This window comes from Balearica regulorum, chromosome 4, assembly GCF_011004875.1.
Source record: "Balearica regulorum gibbericeps isolate bBalReg1 chromosome 4, bBalReg1.pri, whole genome shotgun sequence".
Lineage (NCBI taxonomy): Eukaryota > Metazoa > Chordata > Aves > Gruiformes > Gruidae > Balearica > Balearica regulorum.
The window spans coordinates 3,600,294-3,621,435 of NC_046187.1; the positions used below are offsets into that span (position 1 = coordinate 3,600,294).

The following is a 21,142-nucleotide window of genomic DNA, read 5'->3' on the forward strand; positions in this document are numbered from 1 at the left end:
CTGACAGTGGAGCTGTTCAGGTGTGCGGTTAAGTCTTTACTTTGCAGTAAGCCAACACACATCGGTGCCGGGATTTGTAGCTTCTGACAGAAAATGGCAGGGAAGTGGTAGCCAAACAAGTCCCCAAGAATCCCTTTGTTGTGAACATTTCAGTGGGGGGGATCTGAAAGCGGAGAGGGGGTCCAGGCCAAAGTCGTGATGAAACGCAGCGGGAGAAATTGGGAAGCTCCCAAGAGGGATGGATGCATTCAACTGATAGATATTTTTCAGGCATGCTTATTAATCTTGGAGTTTGGACAGAAAAATCTCTTCTATACTTCCCCCTGCCCCTCCCCTCTGAGCTTGGTCAAACTCAGATGACAGATGATGCGAACACCTTTTTAATTCTCCATGCCTCCCTGAGTTATTTTACATATTGGCTTTTGGTCATGCATTCTTTGCAATCAACGGCTACGCTTCCACAAACTTCAACTTCCAGGATAACGTCTAAGCACCGTTTTTAGAGCACTGCTTCAAACTACGAAGCCACATGTCAAGGGTGTTTCTCTGAAGTGCGTGACAAGAACAGCACCAGAGTATAGAATTCCTTTTCCCCCATCCTCCATGTTAAAATATGTGCCATAGTTTTAACTTTTTCTAGCAGGTACCTCCCAGTAAGAACATCAACAACAAGCTTTACTGATAACGAGCAATACATGCATCTTCACATTCTGATGTAATTCAAGGCCCATCAGTGTACGAGCTAGAAAGAGAATCTCCCTTTGTAATTTCAGCAACAGTCACAACAGAGAGAGAAAATAAATCCTTTGCAAAAAAAACCCCAGAGGTGGCATTATTGAAACCATGTAATATTTGCTATGGATAATTTAACTATGAACTGCCAGGAAAAATCATTTAAAATCTAGTTTAAACCGTTAGGATAAATTACTACCAAGCAGCGCTCATCACGAGGAGTTTTAACATCCTCATTCTCACTGGTATTTGCAAGCTCTTCAGATTTTCACCGAAACCAAAACATAACAAAAGCTCCAAACCTTCAAAATAGAACACCTAACCAAAAATATGATTTTTAAGTAACACTCTTAGGAGTGCTCTCTACTACTCTGAGCTTCCTGAACGGACTCAATTTTAACACTGATAGAACCAATAGCCTGCTAAAATACGGTAATTTGCAACTGAAACACTTGCAGATAAATATGCAAGCACATCCATGGTAAATCACAACATCTGCGTCAAACTGAAAAGCATGCCATGACTGACCTGAAGAGCACAAACATTAAAAAAGGGCAACCACATGGTAGCAGGTAAACATTATTTTATACTATGGAAAAACATTTTTTAAAACATTCTTAACACATGTAGGAAGGCAAACGCTCTGCTTCTGAACAGGTAATTAACCTGAGAAACAGACTACAGCAAGATATTGAAGAAAATAGCTAAAATCTCAAGCTTAATTCTTGTCCTCACAAAGACACAATCTGCTGCTTCACTGGCAACTAAACGCCCTTAAGGATAGTACTCTAGGTGTGGGAATAATTTAATGTGTACTTAAGAACAGAAAAACATTAAAGCATTAAAAACCTATGTGTTATAATAAACTTGCACAGGTAAATGTGTGCTTCAGAGATTAAGATCTTTAGGTAGATTAGGAAGAATTATTTTCTCCTCCGATGGAGTGCAGGAAGCCTTATTAGAGCTTGCCTTCCTGTAAAACATCTGGCACTGACACAGCCTACCTGACTAGAGGAAATGCTGGTCTAGCGACACAACAAAAACGTTATCTCTGCGTCATGAAAAATTAAGCTGAAAAACACCACTCTATATGCTTCACATTTCATTCATCTCCCTAATGTATTTTAAATCACTTCAGGGATGATGAGGTGCTCTACTTGGGCAGCTTTAGACACAGAAATACTCTTCCCACAGTGAGATTACTCAATACTGCCACTAAAATACTGTTCCAAAAGTACAATACTGGGCTTTTCAGCCTCCTCACCCATCAGAGCTCGATGCAGGGAAGGGCAATCCCTCTAGTCCCCTCTGGCTATGCCTTGCACTGGCAGTCACAAGCTCATAGGGAATACTCTCTTCTCTGAAGAATAGGTAGATGTTGAAAAAGATTTGGGAAATTTCCTGCCAAGGAGGAAGATAAATAACCAGTGAAGCCTCCAAGGCTTAAAGCTCAAAAGCTCGCTGAAGATAGTGGAATAGCTGAAAGCTATGAGAGCAGCTCCCTGAAAGCTATGAGAGCAGCAGACTAAGCAGCGGTAACCCCCAGCTGATTCTTACATTACTCTTAAAAATACCTATGCCCATAAACAAAGCGATTTTGTATTTCTGCTCAGCAATCTAAGGGCTGGGAGAGGCGTGTCTAGGCAGCATTTACAAGAGAAACTGGGCTGGAACATCATCCGCCTCTCAGGGGTACAATCAAACTGCCATCAAAGGCACAGTGCTTTTGGTCGCTACAGAGAAAACGTCAGTATGAGTAACCTGCAAAAATTACACCCAATGAAAATATATTAGTAACTGATCTTTTCAAGTACGATCAGAGAAGCAAACACTCGTCTAATTCTTTTTTTTTTTTTTAAGTCTGAAAACGAGGCCCAAACCTGTTAAGAAAATAGGATCTGTTTATAGGAAATCAATTTGGATCAAAGCCAGAAGACTCTCCAAAGAGAGGATAAAAGATGTACAGATAATGACAAAAAAAGAAAAGATGATTTGTTAATTATTTGGTATTTGGAACAGAGCGGGGAGGGGGGAATGTCAAGTCACCTCACAGAAGTTCACTTTTATCTACATTGCTTTCAACACAAGAAAAACACCACAAAGCAGCCCAAACCAACATACTTTAGAAACTCAGTAATGACAAAATCCAACGGTCCATCAGATGAAACAATACAGAACCCAGAAGCAGCAAACACACATTCTTCACTTTATTCTTGGCTTTCTGTGTGTGTGTTCACTGTTGCACTTAATTTCAGAGGAGAATGTTACATACCCATTTTCCCCCCCTTTTTAAAAATCAGCAGCCTAATCAAATTGTGTAAGCTTGACTAGAACATACTCTATTGATACAAAGCTAGCTGTCGATTTTCTAATAGCATTTTAATACTTCAGCTAAGTAAACGTAAAGTCAAAGCTCAGAACTTTTAAGCGCAGCTTCAGAGTACTTTAAGAAAAGAATATATGTTATTCTAATAAGCAAAAGTTTTTGCAATACTGAAGAGATTTCAACTGCAAATATTTATTATTTCTGTTACTAAAATCAGAAAAACATGGAATTGGAATTGCCACAAAAAGTCAAATATTTAAAACTCTTATTTCTTTTTAAGTGTTTTTATTACATTTCGGACTACAATCTGTAAATAAGAGCACGGCAGATGTAAGTAACTGGTCATCAACTTAAAAGCACAAAGGCTAGTTCTGCTAGAACAGGGGGCAAGGCTTCCTTTCCCCTCCAAATTAAAACCAAAGCCTACGCCTCTGCACACACACACAATTAGCCTGAGATTTCCCTGTCGCTATGCAAGGAAACAGATGAGAACACACCTTCACCAGAAGGAGGGATGGGGAGACAAGTATTGTTAGGACTGGGCCGAAGCCAGTTAAAGAACTTTTAATTTCAAAGCAACCTTAAGGAAGTTTTATTTAGTCTTGACTCCTCCTTGACATTGAACCTGCTCTTCTTCAATCTTGCAAGCCAGAAGGCCCAAATTCAACATTGTGCTTGAAAGACTTCCAGAGAGCCAGGCACCGCACAAGGGATACGCGTTTCCAAGCCAAGAACCTCTTAACTCCGCCCACAGACGAAGCTGACCCAAACAACAGTCCTTTGGATTTACGTTGTAATTGGTATTTCATGTAAGAAGTACGAAACACAAAAGTGAACGGCTACCTCATCGTGAAGCAGTTCAGAGGCAAGTAGAATGAAACTTGCAATTTAGGTTTGACAAACAGTCTCTTAGTTATAAGCTGTATACCTATTATCAGCCAGGAGAAAGTATCACAGTTTGAGGCTTTTTAATGTTCAATTTTTGCACTGCAAGTGCAATTAAAGAGCACCTTTCTGCAATTAAGGAATTGCCTAACAAGAATCTAAAGATTTCTCTAAGAAGCTTGGTCTTCAAAAGCTGTGTAGATTTCAAAAAGCTGAAAACCAGAACCACCACCACAAAAAACATCCAAGCAAATAAAAAACACCTTCAAATATTTCTGGGATCTCAGAAAACAGATGGAAACACATTCCCTGCATTCATGAACACAGCATCATCACGTTCTGATTAAAAAAAGGTATTTCACGGTCCAGCTTTGATGCGTAACCCTTTCCTTTATGGGCTTACGTGCTAAACCTGTAGAAAAATCCCTGTGGGAATTTTGCCTCATTCCATGTATGAGCCAAATTCTCCCAAATCTGCATCTGCTCGCCACACCAAGGACCAACTTGGTCCTGCGTGACCAGTCAAAGTAGTACAAAATTAAATCTAGTCTTTATAAATTTAGTTTTTATTAATTTAGTCTAGCATTTCAAGATTTATCCGTCATACATAAAACCCTCAGCACCTAAGTAACCTGGTGCAGATCTAAGAAATCACACAGAATGCGGTGGTTTATTTTAAGCATCAAAATTCAACAGATCATGTTATTGTGCTAACACAGGAAAAAAGCAAACCTGTGAAAATATTTTATCTCAAGTATTACCGTCTTCTTAACCTCTCTCCCTTTAAACCCATAACTCCACAAAGGAGTATTTCAAATTTAAGTACCTTTTGAAAAATAAAGGAAAACAAATCTCGCCGTGGGAGTACAGAGACTAAAATTCAGCAAGAGGTAAAAAGCTAATTTTCACACAAGGTTCATCAGCTGAAAATAAGAATATTGACACAATGTTGACAGATCTTTATCAAAGACCAGCATGTTACCAGAACATGCCATAATGTCATATGCAATATTTTACGTGCAAATTTAACGAATTAATCCAAACTGCTCTTTACCTGCAGCGACTCCTTTGCGTCCAAAGCAAAGCAGGCCACAATGAGGTTTATACTCTGAGACTGTTTGCGTATTCCCCGGTGTTTACCACACCACAAATTTATACCGAAACACAGAGAGCGTTAAGGGAGAATAATCCCTAATCCCCGACATCCTTGTACTTAACAAGCAATTGACAGATCACCTTAAGGCTTGCTTTGGCCAAGAGTAACCTACAGTATGTGTATATTTACCTCAAATGTATCGTAAAGAGTATCCACTGAAAGTATTTAGGAAATACACGCATCCCATGGAAAGGATAAACAAGCTGTACAGCAGGTATTACGGTTGGGTTGTAACAGTAAACCAGCTCATCACTTAATGGGAACGACTTGCTTCACAAATGGTTAGCTCATAAAATGGTAATTTTCTTCCTTAACGTGATTTTCTTCTCATGACAAAGTTTAGTATGAGGTAGGAGTGCACTTTTTCCTCATGCATTTATCGTCAGACAGGCCTTGATGTTCATGTTTAAATGCAATGCAAACACAGTATTCAGTCAAGCTATAATATTTAAAATAAAAGCCATAATTGAAATTTATTATTTCCCAACCTTCCTACCAAAAAAAAAAAAAAAAATCGGCTTGCAAAATGCTTGCAAGCTGATATTCGAAGTTATTTAGATAGAAAAATGAAAGGGCCGTGTTAAATTGTTTCGTATTCGTACATCTTTTCTTGAAATGCCTTACAGCAACCTGAACCCTCCATGCAGTCAAACCAAGAAACCCTTAACATTGAAAAAAAACCCCAAGGAAATTTTAAAAAGAAATGCATTATGGAATTTATTGAATCATTTAGCTATTTTTATTACTTTTTTTTTAACGCTTACCACAAGAATGCAAAAAATGGGGGGAGGTGAGGGGAAGGAGGCATCATAAATACTAGGTTAAAAAATACCCACCCCTAGCCGAGAGCTTTTTGGTGTTGATAATTTTGGCAGCATACTCCTGTCCTGTGGTGATTTTCATGCATCTCCTCACGACGGAGAACGCCCCTCTGCAAACCAAGAAGGAACAAAGTGTCAGCCCGACTGGAACAGCTCGCTGCCATTACCGGCACGGGGCTTTCAGCGGATTTCACGGAGGTGCGATGCCGGCAGAATTAAAATAAAAAAAGGAATTTTTATTTTTTTTTTTTTTTTTTCAGCGAGCGCCGGGCAGCATTGATTTTATTCACCGAAGCAGTACGCTCCGGTCAGAAAGGCGGGTACAAGCCGGACGACCGAACCCGTCCCCGCTGGCGGCTGGGCGGAGGGGCCGGCACACACCGCGGGGACAGTGCGGCGGTGGCCCCGGCTCTGGCCGTCCCCGTTGTGTGTCGTGGTGTCCCGTCTCCCCGTCCCCCCCCCCCCCCCGCCACCCCCGGTGACACCGGGCCGCCAACATGGCGATCGCGGCCGAGAGTCGCCGGCCCCGGCCTCGCGCCGCCTCCCGCCCCGCCGCTGAGGGGCGCCGCGCGCCGCCGGTCCCTCAAGGCAGCGGAGCCCCCCCCGCCCGCTACTACCCCCCCCCTCCAAAACACCGAACCGTGAGGCAGCCCCCCCACCTTCCGCGGCGGCAGGCCGAGGGCAGCTCCCCGCCGCCCGCCCGCAGCCGTGCATACCCGGGGCGGGGGGGGGGGGAGGGGGGAGAAACGGGCGGGCGCGGAGCCCGGTCCCCCACCCCGCAAATAACGCCCGGGGGTAGGGCTGGAGCCAGGTAACCAGCATCGGTAAGGCAGCCCCCCCCTCCCTCCGCCGGTGCTCACGCACCGAGCCCGCACAGCCAGCAGTGCCTCCCCTCCTTCCTTCCCCCGCCCCGGCAGCGCCGGTTCCCCAGCCCCGAGCCGGCTGCCCCGCGCCGTTCCCCCATCGGCGGGTGGCACCCGGCGAGCTCCGTCCTTACTTCCCGAGCTCCTCGAAGAGCTGGTACTCGTCGGTGAACCGGGTGCAGGTGGTGGTTGAGGCCATCATGAGGACGGACGGCCGCCGGTACCTCCGGCGGCCAGGAACGGCGAGGCGGTGACGGCGGAGGGGCTGCGAGGCGAGGCGAGGCTCCGCGCCGGCTTCTCCTCCTCCTCCTCCTCCCCGCCGCCGCCTCCTCCCGTGACGGGGCTGCCTCCGCGCCCTCCTCCCGCCAGCTGGCGCGTCCTCCCCGCGCAGGTCTTCGGTCTTCCCCCGCCCTTTCGGGAAACAAATAAATAAATAAGCGTCTCCCTCCCGGGGGGGGAGCCGGCGCCGAAAGGGAAAGCAAAACCGGGGCGGGGGGGGGGGGGGGCACGGTGCCGCGGGACGAGGGGTGCCTCCGCCTTCCGCTCCCCCCCGCGGGGACTGGCAGCCAGCGGGGCCGCCGCGCCTCTGCCCCGTCTCCCGGTGCCGTGCCTCCCCCTAGCGACACCGGCCGCGGCCGCCCCGTCGCGGTTCTGCTCCTTCTTCCCCCCTCGCCACCCCGCCCCGCCCGTCGGGGACGCTGTAGCGAGGGGACCGTCACACGGCGGCGGGGGACCCGCACCGGGACCGGGGGTGGCGGGGGGGGGAGGGCCCTTCCCTTCCCTTCTTCTCCTCCGCACCGCACCGGGGAACGGCGGCGGGAGGCGCTCGCGCCCAGCGCCTCTCGCCCTGAGGAAACGGATGCACCTGCGCCCCGTTCGTTCCTCGGCGACCGCTGACGTCACAAACCGCCCGCCGCCAAGCGCGAGCGCGGCCAGGGGGCCACCGCGGGGGCGGCAGCGGGCGGAGGAACGCCCCGCCCCCCCCTTACCCCCCGTCCCGTGGCGTCACAGCGGCCCTGCCCGCGTGCGGGAGAGGAGGGGGGGACAGCGCGTGCGCGGGGGTCGCGTGCGGGGCGACCGTGACCGTGACCGGTTTCCCCAGGAAGGGCCCATCCCCGCCCCAGCCCTCGGGTCGCCGCCTCGGCCGCCCCCCGCAGCGCGGCTCCGCTGTGCCCGGCCTCCCTCAGGCGAGGGGGTGGGGGGGGGGGGGCTGCGGGGCGGGAGGCGGTGCGGAGCCGGGTGCGGTGCTCCCCGAGGGCGCGGGGGGCTTCCCGCAGGTGGTCACGGGCAGTACCGGAGGGCCCCGCTCTTCGCCCGCCGTCATGGCCGCGAAGAGCTTCGCAACAATTCACGGGTTCGCCGCGCGCCAGCGGGTATTTCACGGTGACGTTGGGGGGTCGCGCTACCCGTGCGCGCGCGCGCCCCTCGACTCGTTTCTGTGCCGTAACCCAGGCCCGGCAGTCGGACCCCCTCCGAAAGTCGGCCGTGGCTTTCAGGAGACGCCGAAGATACGCGCGCCGCGAAGGGAGCGCGGCACGCGCCGAACCCAGCGCGTAAAAATAATACATCCTGCGATAAATAGGCATAGCGCTGTATTTGCCGCGCAGATAGCGAGCGCGTGCGCGGCGATGGCGAGGAAATGTAATAGTAAACGGCTGCCTCGGTTCTTTGACCTTGGGCTAATTTCTGTCCCAAATAAGGGGACATTTTCTCCGTTAAAATAGCGCGCAACCGCATCACCAAAGGCCGCAACTGAACACAAAACGAGGGGTGACCAGCCCGCCTGAATCGTACGGAAATTCGGGAGGTAATTCTGCGAGATACTTGAACTGCGTGCCTTAGGAATGCAATTGTTTTAATGTTTCCGAAAGCAATGCCGAAAACGCTGTTGAAATACATGAAGCGGTTTGCGTGGCGGAATTTTGGGGGGAGGTACGTGAAAAACGCCTGCGTGTTTAGATTTGGTTTCGCCGTATCATCTCCTTTTCTAAAATACTCAAGGCTGAAGTCACGGTGGCAGATGAAGAAATGCCAGTTGTTGGAACTATAACCACTTCCAGACCCAAAACTCGCTATTTCCCCGCTCTGCAATTTTTCCTTTAAAAAGCTTTTTGAGCGTGTCTGTGCCACCGCTGCCTTTGTAACTTCTTTCCGGCCCGGGCTTTGGGCAACTCCTATCATTTTGCTTTTATTATTTTCCGATAAACAAAGCGGCGGTGAGATAAGTAATGAGTTAAATGAACATCTGCGCAGATGTCAGCCTGCCGTACCACCAGAGCTCCGCTCTAAAAGGAATCACGTGCCTCGAGTCGAAGCATCTAAAGCGTCTTAAATCCTTATTTTGGTACGTGAGAGGACGCGCGTACAAAATACATCCTTTTATTTTAAAGCTCCGGAGTTTCTAGAATGAGGATCCGGAGCTGTGATCTCGTAGGAAGAGTTAAAAACCTGCCAACTCTTCCCAAAACTATCGCGGACGCCTCCGCGCGTACGACGTGGATGCGTAAGCCTCCGTCCGAGGGGCATTTTCCTCTGGCCGAGGCAGCTGCACCTCACCCGAACACACTAAATAGAAGTCTTTGGAACTTGCGAGCAAGTACAAAGCGTTTACTCCGTAAGTTCCTCTCCAGGGAAACGTCACGCGCAGCGACGCGCGTACGACAAGACCGGAGGATGTTTCAATTTACACCAGCAAATTTAGACTGAAGCAAGAATGAATCTGTTCGCGGATCAGCGAAGGGAACGCGCGTGAAAAAGCCTTCAGAACGGTAGCGGATTTTTTTTTTTAGTTCCCTCTAACAAAAATACAACGTGCCGGTTGTGCATAATTTTGTATATATCTGCATAAATCACGCAATCAGGAGTACTGAAACCCCAGGGTGGTCCGATGATTGTATTTACGGGGGGGGCGGGGGGCACGTCTGCCGGGTTCCTTATCCATATATGCGTAGACATTCAAAAATTAAACACGTTCCCCTGCCCTCTGTCATTTTTTCCTAATAGGATATTCTGACACCAAGTATTTGGCCAAAGTATCTGTTAGTACTGTGCCATACATTTACTATTTAATTAATAAAATGTTCAGAAGAAATTATTACAGTCAATTCACTTCATTTTCTTGCTGGTTTTTTTTGTGGTTTTTTTTTTTTTTTTTTTAAATGACATTATAGGGATGCATGATCCAAAATGAGATTTAAAAAAAAAAAAAAAAAATTCCTTTGTTTTTTTTCTTTTCCTCCATTTCCCAATCTGGGGGGGGGGAAAAAAACCCCAAAAGAGTCCAAGAAGAGGCCAAGGCGTTCTGACAGAAATATGAAGTATGAATTTTATTACAGGAGCTAAGGAAGGAAAATAATTGTTTACAAGATCAGTACCATAGGACTTGGACAATTTCCATAAGGAGAGAAACTAGGGAAGTGATGAACGGCTTGGAAACACTTCAGGGTTTTTTTTTTTTCCTTTCTTTCTCAAGACAATTATCTCTTAAATGTAGTTCACTCTTGCGCTGAAAGAAAACCGTAATTTGTAGCTGCTGTTTAAGCACTCCAGACGTTCTCCAAATTCTTCCCGAGCGGCCCAGCGCAGCCGGCGCGGCAGCCAAGGACCTGGCCCGCTGGGGTAACGTCTCAAAGGTTGAGGTTTCTGTTGAGGCCCCAGAAACAATCAATCTGTGCTGGATCTAGCGGGTGCAAGAAAGTCAGATCTCAAGAATGAACCAAAAAAAGAAAAAGAAAAAAAAAAAAAAAGCTTAAAAAACATCCCAGAGCAAGTTTCTCTTCTCCAGAAGTTTTTGTTTGGTGGTTGTTTTTTTTTTTTTTAAGAGAGCAGTAAGCAGTTCAGGTCGGTAAGAAAGTGAAGAGCTGTTCCACTAAAGTTCCTGCAGGTTAACAAAATGCTACGGCTCGGTGGAATGAATTATATATTCAACTTCAGAATCTGAAACAACACTTCCTGTGGCAAAGGAAACGGTATTTATTTTAAGAGTTTGCTATTCAGCAAGGTCTTTGCTTTATATGGCTTTATTTTTAGACGGGCAAAGTGAGCTTTTCATTTTATTTCTGAGCTTGCAAATAGAGATTTTTCAATTTGCTTACGTTTTGAAGGAGTCGGAGAGCTGTCGAAAGGTCGTTCGTGTAGACTTCTCATTGGGAGGACTGCTAGGAATCTTGTATATTTAGTTCGTGAACAAGCGCAACAGCCATTGACAGCCGAGGGCTAGACAGAAAATGGCCTGAAAACCTGAGTAATCTTGGGTTTCAATAAATCCTTGTTTTACGGCCAGACGTTCTTGAACAGAAATCCTCGGTCCTTCCCCAGGTTGGGCGTATTGTTGCGGCTAAGCGCTGATTGCCTCGGGGCAACTGGTGGGAACCACTGAAGCAGTTACGGGTACGTTACTGCAATAAAGCTGAAAAACCGTCATTTGATCATCATCAACAACAACAACAAAAATCCCTATCTTGTCGATTTAAAAATGTGATCCAAATGCCTCCTTAATGGCACATGGAAAGACTCGTCGTCGTTCCACAGAGGCTCACATTGCTAACGCACGACAAACATCCCCAAACTGGCCAAGAAGGCGGTTGTGGGCTTGATCTAAGGAGCGTCCGGGAGGCGAAGGAACCCAAGATCTATAGGATAAAGCACCAAAGCGAAACGTTTTCTGCCAGCACGATCAGCAGGGAGGGCGGTGGGCAGGAGTACAATGGAAAAGTCAGAGGAGAGATATCAAATTTGGAACGAAAAAGGAAGAGAATGTGGTGTGTGGGAGCGAGAGGAAGGGAGAGGTGTTAGACAGCAAATGGAGAGGGGAAATTAGACCGATGCACCCGCGGCTGGTGGAGTTACGCGTAGCGAGAGATGCGACAGAGTGAATGAGTTTTATAATAGGAATGGAGAATCACAGAAATATAACGAATGAAGAGGACAGGGAACAAAGGGAGAAAACTTTTTTCTAAGAAAAAGAAGTAAAGGAAAATGGAAAGAAAGTACAACAGAAACAAAAATAATTGATGTGAAAGTGGATAGACAAGTGAACAGCTGAAGAGAGAAGGAAAAAACAGAGAGAGGTTAATCAAAAGATCAAACAGGAATGTGGAAACAAGGAAAGATGGAAGAACAGGATAAAAAAAAAAGTATCGACTGTGAGAAATCACACAGAAGACAGTATTTGGGTGTGCAGTTGATTGCAGCGGTGAAGCGGAGGCAGATTTCAGGTCAGTACCGAACGAGCTGTTGCACCGTGAGTTGTGTCTCGCTCGTTTTCTCACTGGAGCTGTTGGACTTTCCTAAAGGAAGCTGCAGAAGCACTGGTAACGTCACTCGGCCAGCGTGCCAGATGGCTCGTTGTACCTTCACCAAGTGATGGTGGTGGGCTAAGGTGCATCCTAATGTCTTCTGCTGGAGCAGCTCCCTCCCCAGCACCTTCTGCTCGGTGCTGACGCCAGAACCTGGTGCCAGTCCCAGACATCCCACGTCCCCAGTGAGTGGTCAAGAGCCGCGACGGAGCTGCCGAGCAACCTGCCCAAGGGCTTGTTTTCTTTCCACGGAGCAGCTCTCTAGCTCAACCCCTGGCTGCAGTTGTTCCACCATGTCCGCATAAAGCAGAGAAGTTGATCCTTGAAGGTTCCCCAAAGAAAATGAATTATTTATCCATTATTTACACTCCTGGCAAGCACCTTGCTCCCTGACTACGGCAGCGTGCGCGCTCGCTCTTACTCTCCTGCTGGAGCCCTCTTACGTAGGATTAATTTACTCTCCAGTGAACCGGAAAGATGTTGGCAGAATAACTGATTTGATAGCTCAGTGATTCTGTCACGCTCTTGGTATGCGGGAGACCAAAACTTCTCTCTGGCCTAAAAAAGCATTTTTTTAGGCCTGACAGAGTAGGAGGCATTGCTGGCCATTTAACTCCAACTCGGGAAGCACTGCAGGGAGAGCTAGGTGAAAAATTAATGCGGCTTTTTCATCTTTGTGCGTGCGTGCGGCAAGGACAAAAGTACGGGTTTAGCAAAACTGGGATGTTTTCATTTGTTTGCATTGGCAAGGAAACAGAAATGCTCTAATAAGATGCATTCTCAGGATTTTAAATAAAACATTTTTCTTCTTTTTTATTTGAAGGTATTTTTAATTAAGAATGTTCCTTTAAAATAATGCCTTTGAAGAGAGTGATTTCTTTTTAATGCGCTTTAATTTTGAGCTGAGTAATTTTTTATGAATTCCTAGCAAACAAAATATTACATTATTTACACAGCTCTTCATACAAGCAAGTAGCAGAGTCAGCAACACTCCCAGAATTACACCTCTTGCCACTGACTTGCATGACGTGGATTTGAACGACAGATATTATTACAAAAAAGATACTTCAAGCCGTGAATGAATTAGTCAATGGAGCGAGGACTGGAAGGTGAGAAGGAAGAGCAGAACACAGAAAAGCGTGCAGGAGGTTGCGACCTTACGTGCTTAATGACTGAAACCATGTCAATGGGATGCTGAATTCAGGAATTCAGAGACAAACACCACTGCTCTAACAATAACATTTTGAATCCTCAGATCTAACAAAGGGAAGACTAGTGTTCAATGGAAAGAGTCCAGAATCCTTCAGTAAAGGTATTATAAACTTATATAAATGATATTTAGGAGCATTACTGCATAATTACAATATATTTTTTAAAAAAAGGGAAGGGGATATTTCTCCTTCTCAACACTGAGCCATTGACCAGCTGGATTATTAGTGGTTTCATCATCAGTTATATTTATCCGTAGGCAAATCACCCCTCCCATCTGAGTTGAATAAGGAAGTTATCCCAGTAGCTACTGAAGTTAATGGGATTCGTTCCCTTGTTTTCAGTAGATCACTTGGTGGACGTGGTAAAGAGAACAGCTTGGACAAGTGGAGCTGTAAATATTCGTAAGCAGACAGGCTAGCTCACGGTCTGCCAAGATTACTGCTGAACCTCAAAAGTCATTTTGTAGAGGAGGACAGAACAGATTTTTCCAGACTGCATTTTTCTTCTGGGCACCAGAGCCACGAGAGCTCCCAGACTGAATTCTGTAAGACCTCTCTAAGCTGTAAACTGCTTATCCGTCTTTGCTGCGTCCAACATCCAGGACTGATATCCCAAATGCTGTCAACAGCTATATATCGGGGTGCGCACGGTTATGTTGCAGTTAGATGGTTCAGTGAGGAACAAGCACAAAAAAAGAAAGAAAACGATGAAATATTTTCCGTAAAGCAAAAATATCTTTGATGTTAATTTCAAGAATTAACATTGAACGATTCCAAGATGCCACTAAAGTCTGGATTTTCCTCCCCATCAGCTGGCCAACACAGTTTACATTTAATAACTTTAAGACTTTCATTGTTCGGAGCTGCCAACATTAACAAAAGAATCGCTCTGGTCTGAAACATAGATGTGACAAATACAGACATGACTCTTACAAATTTCTCTGAAACTCATATAGACCCAGACCTCATTAAATTCCTCCCCGCCCTCCTCTGAGAAGAATGGGAAAGAGATTGCCCACGTAGACAAATCAACCGTAGGAAGGGTGCCAGGGAGACAAAGCTCCTGCCAAGGAGAGTAAAGGGAAGAGGAACAACAAAACTCACCTGATCAGACCCCAGAAACTCAAAGTTACATTTGGAAAATTGCTCGTGAAATCTTGTCGGTATCAGGGTAGAGATCTGTTGCTGACAACGTTCACGTCTCGTGTAGGAGCAGTTGAACTACTTCAGGGAAACCTCTACTGACAAATACAAGCAGATCCACTGTTTAAGTGAGACACAACTTGAGGGTCATCACAAGCTAACTTGCAGAGTTCCAGGAGACATCAGGCCACCAAAGTGTGAGCAAAAAGCACAGCAATGTTGGAGGTGGTGTGCTGGAGGAGGTGGCGTGCGTGGCAGAAGCCGAATGAGCGGAGAAGGGACGTCCTGACGAGTGAGTGCCGGCTCCGATGGGCTCTTACTGCTCTTCGAGGGTTTCGGTTGATTGGTTTCCGTGGTTGCTTTCCAAATGTTTCTGGAAGTTTTAGCACCAGCCTTGAGCCCTGTATGACTGGATGACTCAGAAAGGATAAATGTATTTCCCTCCGGAGTTCCCAGGAGTTTGTTACTTTTGGTTCAGCGGTGATAGACTCTCAGAAATACGTGCATTTCTCTGGCGTGGTAAGAGGTCTGATTTTAATGTTACCTTGTCATATAAATTCAAGATAAATATATGCATCTGGAAAAGCCGGCTATGACAACATCACTATCATCAAGATTATGAATTAACTGTGATCTCAGCTGACAGACTCCATAGAAGCTCACAAGTTTACAAATGAAGTAGCAAACACGGGAGTCTGCGTTCGCTCTTCTGCTGTGCTCCCCTTGCATTGAGCAAGCTCCATAAAGTCATCAGAGAACGCAGGCAACTCCAAAACGCTACAAACCCACCGTGACCACATACTGGTCTGAGCAATCCAGTACCACAGCTCGCACAAGAACTGGAACGGGAAGAGGCGGTGAAAAGTAATGGCAATAATATGATGCCCTTCAGTTATTCCCAAGTCACTCAAAAGCCTGCTGGAGATTATTGCCGGTTGTCACAACGAGGAGCAAACCCTTGGCTGGTCTAACCGGGCACCGAAAGTCAAACAAGTCAATACTGAGATTTTAGAAGTAGGGAAACGTTCTGAGAGTGGCGAGAAAAGGGAAATATTTTGACGGCAATAGTTTGGACAGATTGAACCGAAGAGAGGAGGAAAGATTTGGTCAGAAATCAGGAAGATCTTGAAAGAAGCAGTGCATAGGCTGGTGTTGAGACGTGTTGACTGGGAAGAAGGCTGGCTTTTGAGAAAAACACAGGTGTAAGACTTGTGGAGGTTTTAAATATAAGTAGAGAAGAAACGCGGTAACTGGTTTCATGACCTAGACAGCAGGGAGTGCTAACAGTAAGAGAAAAATGAAGGGAAATAAGAATAAAGTTATGTTCAACGTCCAGACAGCTAGCCCCTAGACTAATTTAACTTTGTCAGAATGCCATTTCTTACGTCTTCGCTCAGCATACTTCAGAATGCTCAGAGCAACAAATATATTCTTATTTACTGGCCAAAAAATTATCAAGTACAAATGATTAAATGTGCAAATGACTTAAGTGCAAATTATCTAAATCAGCTCACTGGAACAAAACTAACTAACTAAGGGAAGTTTTGGTTTCCTTTCCAAGTGGAGTTACTTTGCAAAATGTAAATCGGTAATACAAGAAACCCTTTTTTCTTTGTTTTTGTTTTAATCATTTGCAAGAGTGCCAGCGTTTTCCAACATTTCCTCTACCGTGTTATCTCCGGCTCCACAGAACATTTATTGTAGCGCGAAAGATCGTGATAAGGGCATGGCTGTGAATGTGACCGCTGGGTTTCACTTGCGTGTAACGTGATATTTGTTCTCCCTGCTTTTATGGTACAAAAGGCTACTATAATGATCTTTACCGTTCTCTGTTTATTGAGCAAATTAAAGATGATCCCGTCGGTTCTCTAACAGACTTTACCGCCTACGTTCTCTTCAGGTGTACACTGAAGCGCAAAGCGTTTGCTTCTTGCTTACATCTGGGTTGGTTGAGGGCAAGTGTCTTCTCCAGCTTGGCCCCTGGCCACTCCTTGGCTTGAAACAAAGGGAGAGGTTTCACAGTGGGACGTTTGACCAAGCGAGCGCATTTCCAGGCGAGGGGCAAAATCAGCAATTTCAGTATTTTTTTCTGCTCGCCTTTGCTATTCCGAAGCGGCGTGGATAGCTTACAGGAGCGAAGGAAGGCAGCTCTGTCCCTTGCAGCCATCCAAACGTACTCCGTGCTGAGCCGTTCCCGTGCAGTGGAATGGAGTAAAACCGAGGGTGACCGTAGCCAGGAGACGATGCCGTGCATGAGCCTCTGCTGCAACCAGAATTAATAGCCAGCTTTATTAGACGCCTGTTTGCAAAGAGCAAATAACAACTAACTGGCTCTGACAGCCCCTATGGCCGGGCGCAGACGTACCTGCGGAGCACCGAGAAGCTCCAAGGCTGTGGCTCCCCGTGTTGGGGTGGGACGGATACCTCTCATTTCGGAGATTCTAGCAACAAAAGTTGTGGCAAATAGCTTGGGGAGATGCTGTGTTACAGGAAGGCACTTGAACTCGGCCTGGGTCTTTATCGGCTTTACAGCGCTACCTTCCTTTCAATGTATTAGCACTAAAGAACTTGTATAAATAACCAGAAGGAATTTTTCACGCTCGGAGCACTGGTTTTACTCTTGGAACTGTGAAATATGATGGATGGGCTATTATCGGTTTTATTTCAAGCAAAATTGATGGCCAATACGGGGCATTGAAACCTGCCGAATTAGATTCATCTCCTTAATTGTACCTAAGCTTTGGCTCAAGTAAATATTTTTCCTGTCATTATTATGAAATAGAGTGTGATTCATACCCCAAGTAATGATTAGACATAGGCAACGTTCTCACTTATGCTTTATGTATACCTTTACTAGTTTTCTTGTCTGTACATCCAGATTTAACACATTCATCACCAGAATTAATCAACTATCCTTTTTTTTTTTCTATTTCTTTTTTTTTTTTCTTTTTTCTCCTGAATACATTTTACCACACCTCATAGTCCTGGTTATTGGCATGGAGCAGTACCACAAGTGCAACGATAGCCGCAGTCCGTACTGCAGGAGCTTGGTCGTTTAAAATCAATGGGAATTACTCGTGTACAGTCTGGTTTTTACCCTCACTTACGATAAGTGAATATTCAGCACCTTCTCCTCCAGCTGACACAAGCTATAGGTAAGCTGCTTCCTCATCCTGACTTCTATCTAGAGAATCTTTCTGATTTATTAAAAAAAAAGACCTGGTAAAATCCAAAGGAAAACAAAAAATGGCATTTCCTGGATGATATTCTGTAGAGAAGCAGCTTCTCGGTTTCTCCAGTGGAAAACCATCTTTCCTTCAGCTCATATTTTTCCTTTGTCATTCCACCTTCCCCGGCTAAAATACTCCACAGGAAAAAAAAAACCAAAAACAACTCCAAAACCAAAAAAACACCTAAAAAAAGCTTAATCAGCCTGGAAGGCTTTTCTGTCCCAGGCTTAGTCACGCTGTGGTGAGGACCTAGCTAAGGGTTTCTTCCTTTGAACGACAATACCAGAAGGCCCAGGAACCGTCTGGGTTTTTAACGCTCTCTGAGCTGGGTTCCCAACATCGCATCACAGTGATGTCACAAACAAACTCACTACTACTCCCTGCAAACGAGTCGTCTGACTGCAAAATTATCATTGGCAATTACTGGCTCATTCACTTCTCTCAGGAATTTCGGCCATCAGCAGAAAAGGCCAGAAATCAATTAAAATACGGCCGACACAGGAAATGAAGTGTATATAAACCCGGCAGGAAATGATAACAGGTATTAATAGACAATAGACGGACAACAATTACGTGCGCTCACCGACGAGAGAGCCTGCCGTACCCTGGGAAAAGCGGCGATGAGCAGTACGTACGGGGAGCAGGCTGGAGCTAGGTGTACGATCGCTGCAGGTCGGCAAGGCAAAGGGTGGAGACGAACCGCTTACGGAAGGAAAAAAAGGGACATCGGACAAAAAATTCCCACATCGAAACGTCATTTAAAGGTAACTTTCAAATATTTTTAAGGTATTTAAAATGTAAACAGCATTTAAAGATTTAGACAGCATTTAAAGCATTTTTAAAGTTTTTGAAGTATAAAGTTATACCAGTATAAATTCAGGATAATCAAGAATGGAGAGCTCATAGGACTGTGAATGAACTTTGTAGGTCGGATGAAGTCTGTCCGACAGTGAAAGGCGTGACAGAGTAAGTTCGCATCCTATTGGAACCCTTCGGTACCACCACAACAGAAACACACAATAGCCTTACTACTCGGAGGAGCTGCTACGTCCCTCTTCCTCCTCCTGCAAGGGAGATTACAGACGAGCAGTGACAATACCGACAAACTATACTACTAGTGAGAAGACGCATTTAAGAGAAAACTCATTTCGTCTGACGGGTAGGAGTAGGAAAGCGTGCTGATATTTTCTTTTAGGAGAAGATTCTGGTATTATTTGCCACGCTCTGATTCCAAACTGTTCTAATGAAGTTAATAGTCTGGGGGGAGAGAGAGAGAGATATATACATACACGTATATATGCCTTATAAATGTACACAGGCATATAATGGATAAGAGATTCTAGTTCTTGATCGTTAACTGGATACATGTGGAAGACATCTGGACCACCCAAATTCCTGCTTGGTTTCTATAACGTTCCTTTCAACAGTGGCTGGATCCTAAGTCATCCCAGTTTTTCAGGCACGCTTGCTGTAATTAGCGCCGTGCTGGGACACGGTGCACCAAATCTCTGTGAGCCCTTTGGCTGCTTCCTCTGGGCGCTTAACGACGAAGGAACTGAAGGAGTTTTCCAGTATTGATGTAAACCCTTCCTAACATACTGTGCTGCATAAATCAGGGGGTTTATCCCCACCTAGACGACGTAAAATGACAACGAGCGGAAAATAACACGGAGTCGGCACGGCTGAGTACAGTATCTGCTGCCAGATAAAAAGCAATTAATTAAAAAAAAAAAAAAAAGCATAACCCAAAATATCCTACCCGCTGCAAAACCGCTACAGATGACAGAAGCAACCCATACGTTGGCGGGCGTATAGCTGGGATGATACAGGCTGTGTCCGGCTCCTGCCATACCCGCTCAGCGTCGGGGGCTCAGTTCCTCTAGGTGTGGGTCCCGGCGCTGCCACCGCACCCTGCTCGCCTCCCGCGCTGCTGCCAGCGCTCTCGTAGCTTCCCGACGTCTAAGAGGACTCGGTTGGAAGCAGCTTCAGGCGTTTCCCTGCAGAAACACGAGGAGGTGCGTTGGTAGACCGACGGCTGAAGTGTCCGTTAGATTGCTCGTGTGAGAATCCCGGGCTCCTTCGTTAAGGAAGCAGTTCTGGAGTGACGGCCTTGATTTACCTCGGCGACAAAGGGTTATAGATAACCCTGATCAAACAACAACTGCTGGCACCGTGCACGCTGAGAGGTAATTTCACGGTCAAAGATTAAACCAAGAGGCATTCGAGCTGTGCAGCGTTGACCAAGAATTTTAATCTCTTTAAATATAATTATAGACATATAACTACAAACCTTCTTCCTACAGGCCCTGTGTGCTGCTGCATTTGATGTATCAAAAGGAAAATAACCTCACGACTAGAGGACGGTAGCTGGGTTTCATCAGGAGGAGAAGTCCCCGGTGCTGTACGTCGCATTAATGGTGCTCAGCCTTCAGAATCACCAAGAACAGAGGCACTGCAAAGGGCCACCCCAGATAAAAGCTCCTCTCCTAATGCAGTGCAATTTTCGCTCCTTCTGTATGGCAGGGAACAAAATGTCATTCCTATTCCTGCTGCTGCTTCTTTTTTTTTTTTTTTTTTCTTTTAAAGTTGCTTAAAAACCGTCAAAATGTATAGGTACATCTGTATTGTCATTTCCAAAAGCAGAGATCCATGCCTAGTCCTGGTACATGATTTGTATCAGTGTGCATCGCAGAGAGAGATTTTTCTGGTTGTTCTTGCTCCTCAAACTATATTCTGTTCGTACTCATTCAAAGCCCATTTTTTTAAATAGAAAAAAAAACCCCTTTTTTGTGATTTCACAAGTCGTGGAAACAGGCCACTTTGAATTTTTTGTCAGGGCAGGTATTAAAGAAAGTTACTTTAAAGTATCCCTTTGAACAGCAGATCTATTGAATGATTCACTTCCAGCTCATTTCTGCCAGAATTCAGATAAAGGAATTGATTTTCTTTTTCCTTTATTAATCCTATTTGAATTTTGAAAGGTTGGTAATTATTTACTCTTTGTTTCACCTTACTACTGCTAACCCTGGATTTGTTTGGGGGTTTTAACGTTGTTTTTAGAAAACAGAAGGTGTCAAACCCAAACTAGGTTTCGTAACAATGCCATTACATAACCGTCCAATTAGTAGCTCGTTCGCCGCTATTAATAGCAACTTCCCCATCTACATCGCCCTGCGCGGTGCTACAATATCTGGCAAGAAGAGGCTTCACGTTACTTATTCATTCTCAGAAGAGAACAAATGAACTTCAGGGAGATTCAGGAGATGCAGAGCAAGGTGCTGTTTGGTAGCTGCCAGGCTGCTGCCTGCTCAAGGGCTGGTTGGTTGCTTTTCCGTGCTCACGCGGGACGTTCGGACCTGCTGGACCGTTGCCGCAACCCTCGTATGTACGTAGATACCTTACGTGCATCTCATGCAGGAGCTGCTGACCACAGAATCTGATCCACAACTTTCTGGAACTTTCTGTACAAAACTTTCCC

The 21,142-nt window shown here is 45.8% G+C and overlaps 1 protein-coding gene and 1 long non-coding RNA gene across 28 annotated transcripts in view; both read right to left on the minus strand.

Annotated features, from left to right (window-relative positions):
• CAMK2D (calcium/calmodulin dependent protein kinase II delta) overlaps positions 1-7,762 on the minus strand; it is a 151,654-nt gene extending 143,892 nt beyond the window's left edge. For 7 of the 24 annotated variants that reach the window (XM_075750987.1, XM_075750983.1, XM_075750990.1 and 4 more), the window contains exons 1-2: positions 6,918-7,370; positions 5,936-6,030 (exon numbers count right to left, since the gene is read on the minus strand). In XM_075750987.1, the coding sequence (XP_075607102.1) occupies positions 5,936-6,030; positions 6,918-6,985 (163 nt within the window). In that variant the 5' untranslated portion in view covers positions 6,986-7,370. Of the gene's footprint in view, positions 1-5,935; positions 6,031-6,917; positions 7,371-7,523 lie in introns of those variants that run through there. The other 17 variants (XM_075750992.1, XM_075750998.1, XM_075750997.1 and 14 more) reach the window with 17 other exon arrangements.
• Positions 7,763-10,082: 2,320 nt separating this feature from the next.
• On the minus strand, positions 10,083-21,132 carry LOC142601631 (uncharacterized). Of its 4 annotated transcripts, none has more exons than XR_012835152.1 (5): positions 18,269-18,359; positions 16,800-16,875; positions 16,532-16,697; positions 14,396-16,429; positions 10,083-10,288 (listed from the first exon to the last, which is right to left on the minus strand). It is a non-coding gene; the product is annotated as an uncharacterized LOC142601631 (long non-coding RNA). The 4 variants fall into 4 exon arrangements; XR_012835153.1 differs by lacking the exons at positions 10,083-10,288; positions 16,800-16,875 and adding exons at positions 10,606-11,414; positions 19,424-21,132 and having other exon boundaries at positions 16,258-16,429; positions 18,269-18,921; XR_012835150.1 differs by lacking the exon at positions 10,083-10,288 and adding an exon at positions 10,606-11,414 and having other exon boundaries at positions 16,258-16,429.
• Positions 21,133-21,142: the final 10 nt, after the last annotated feature.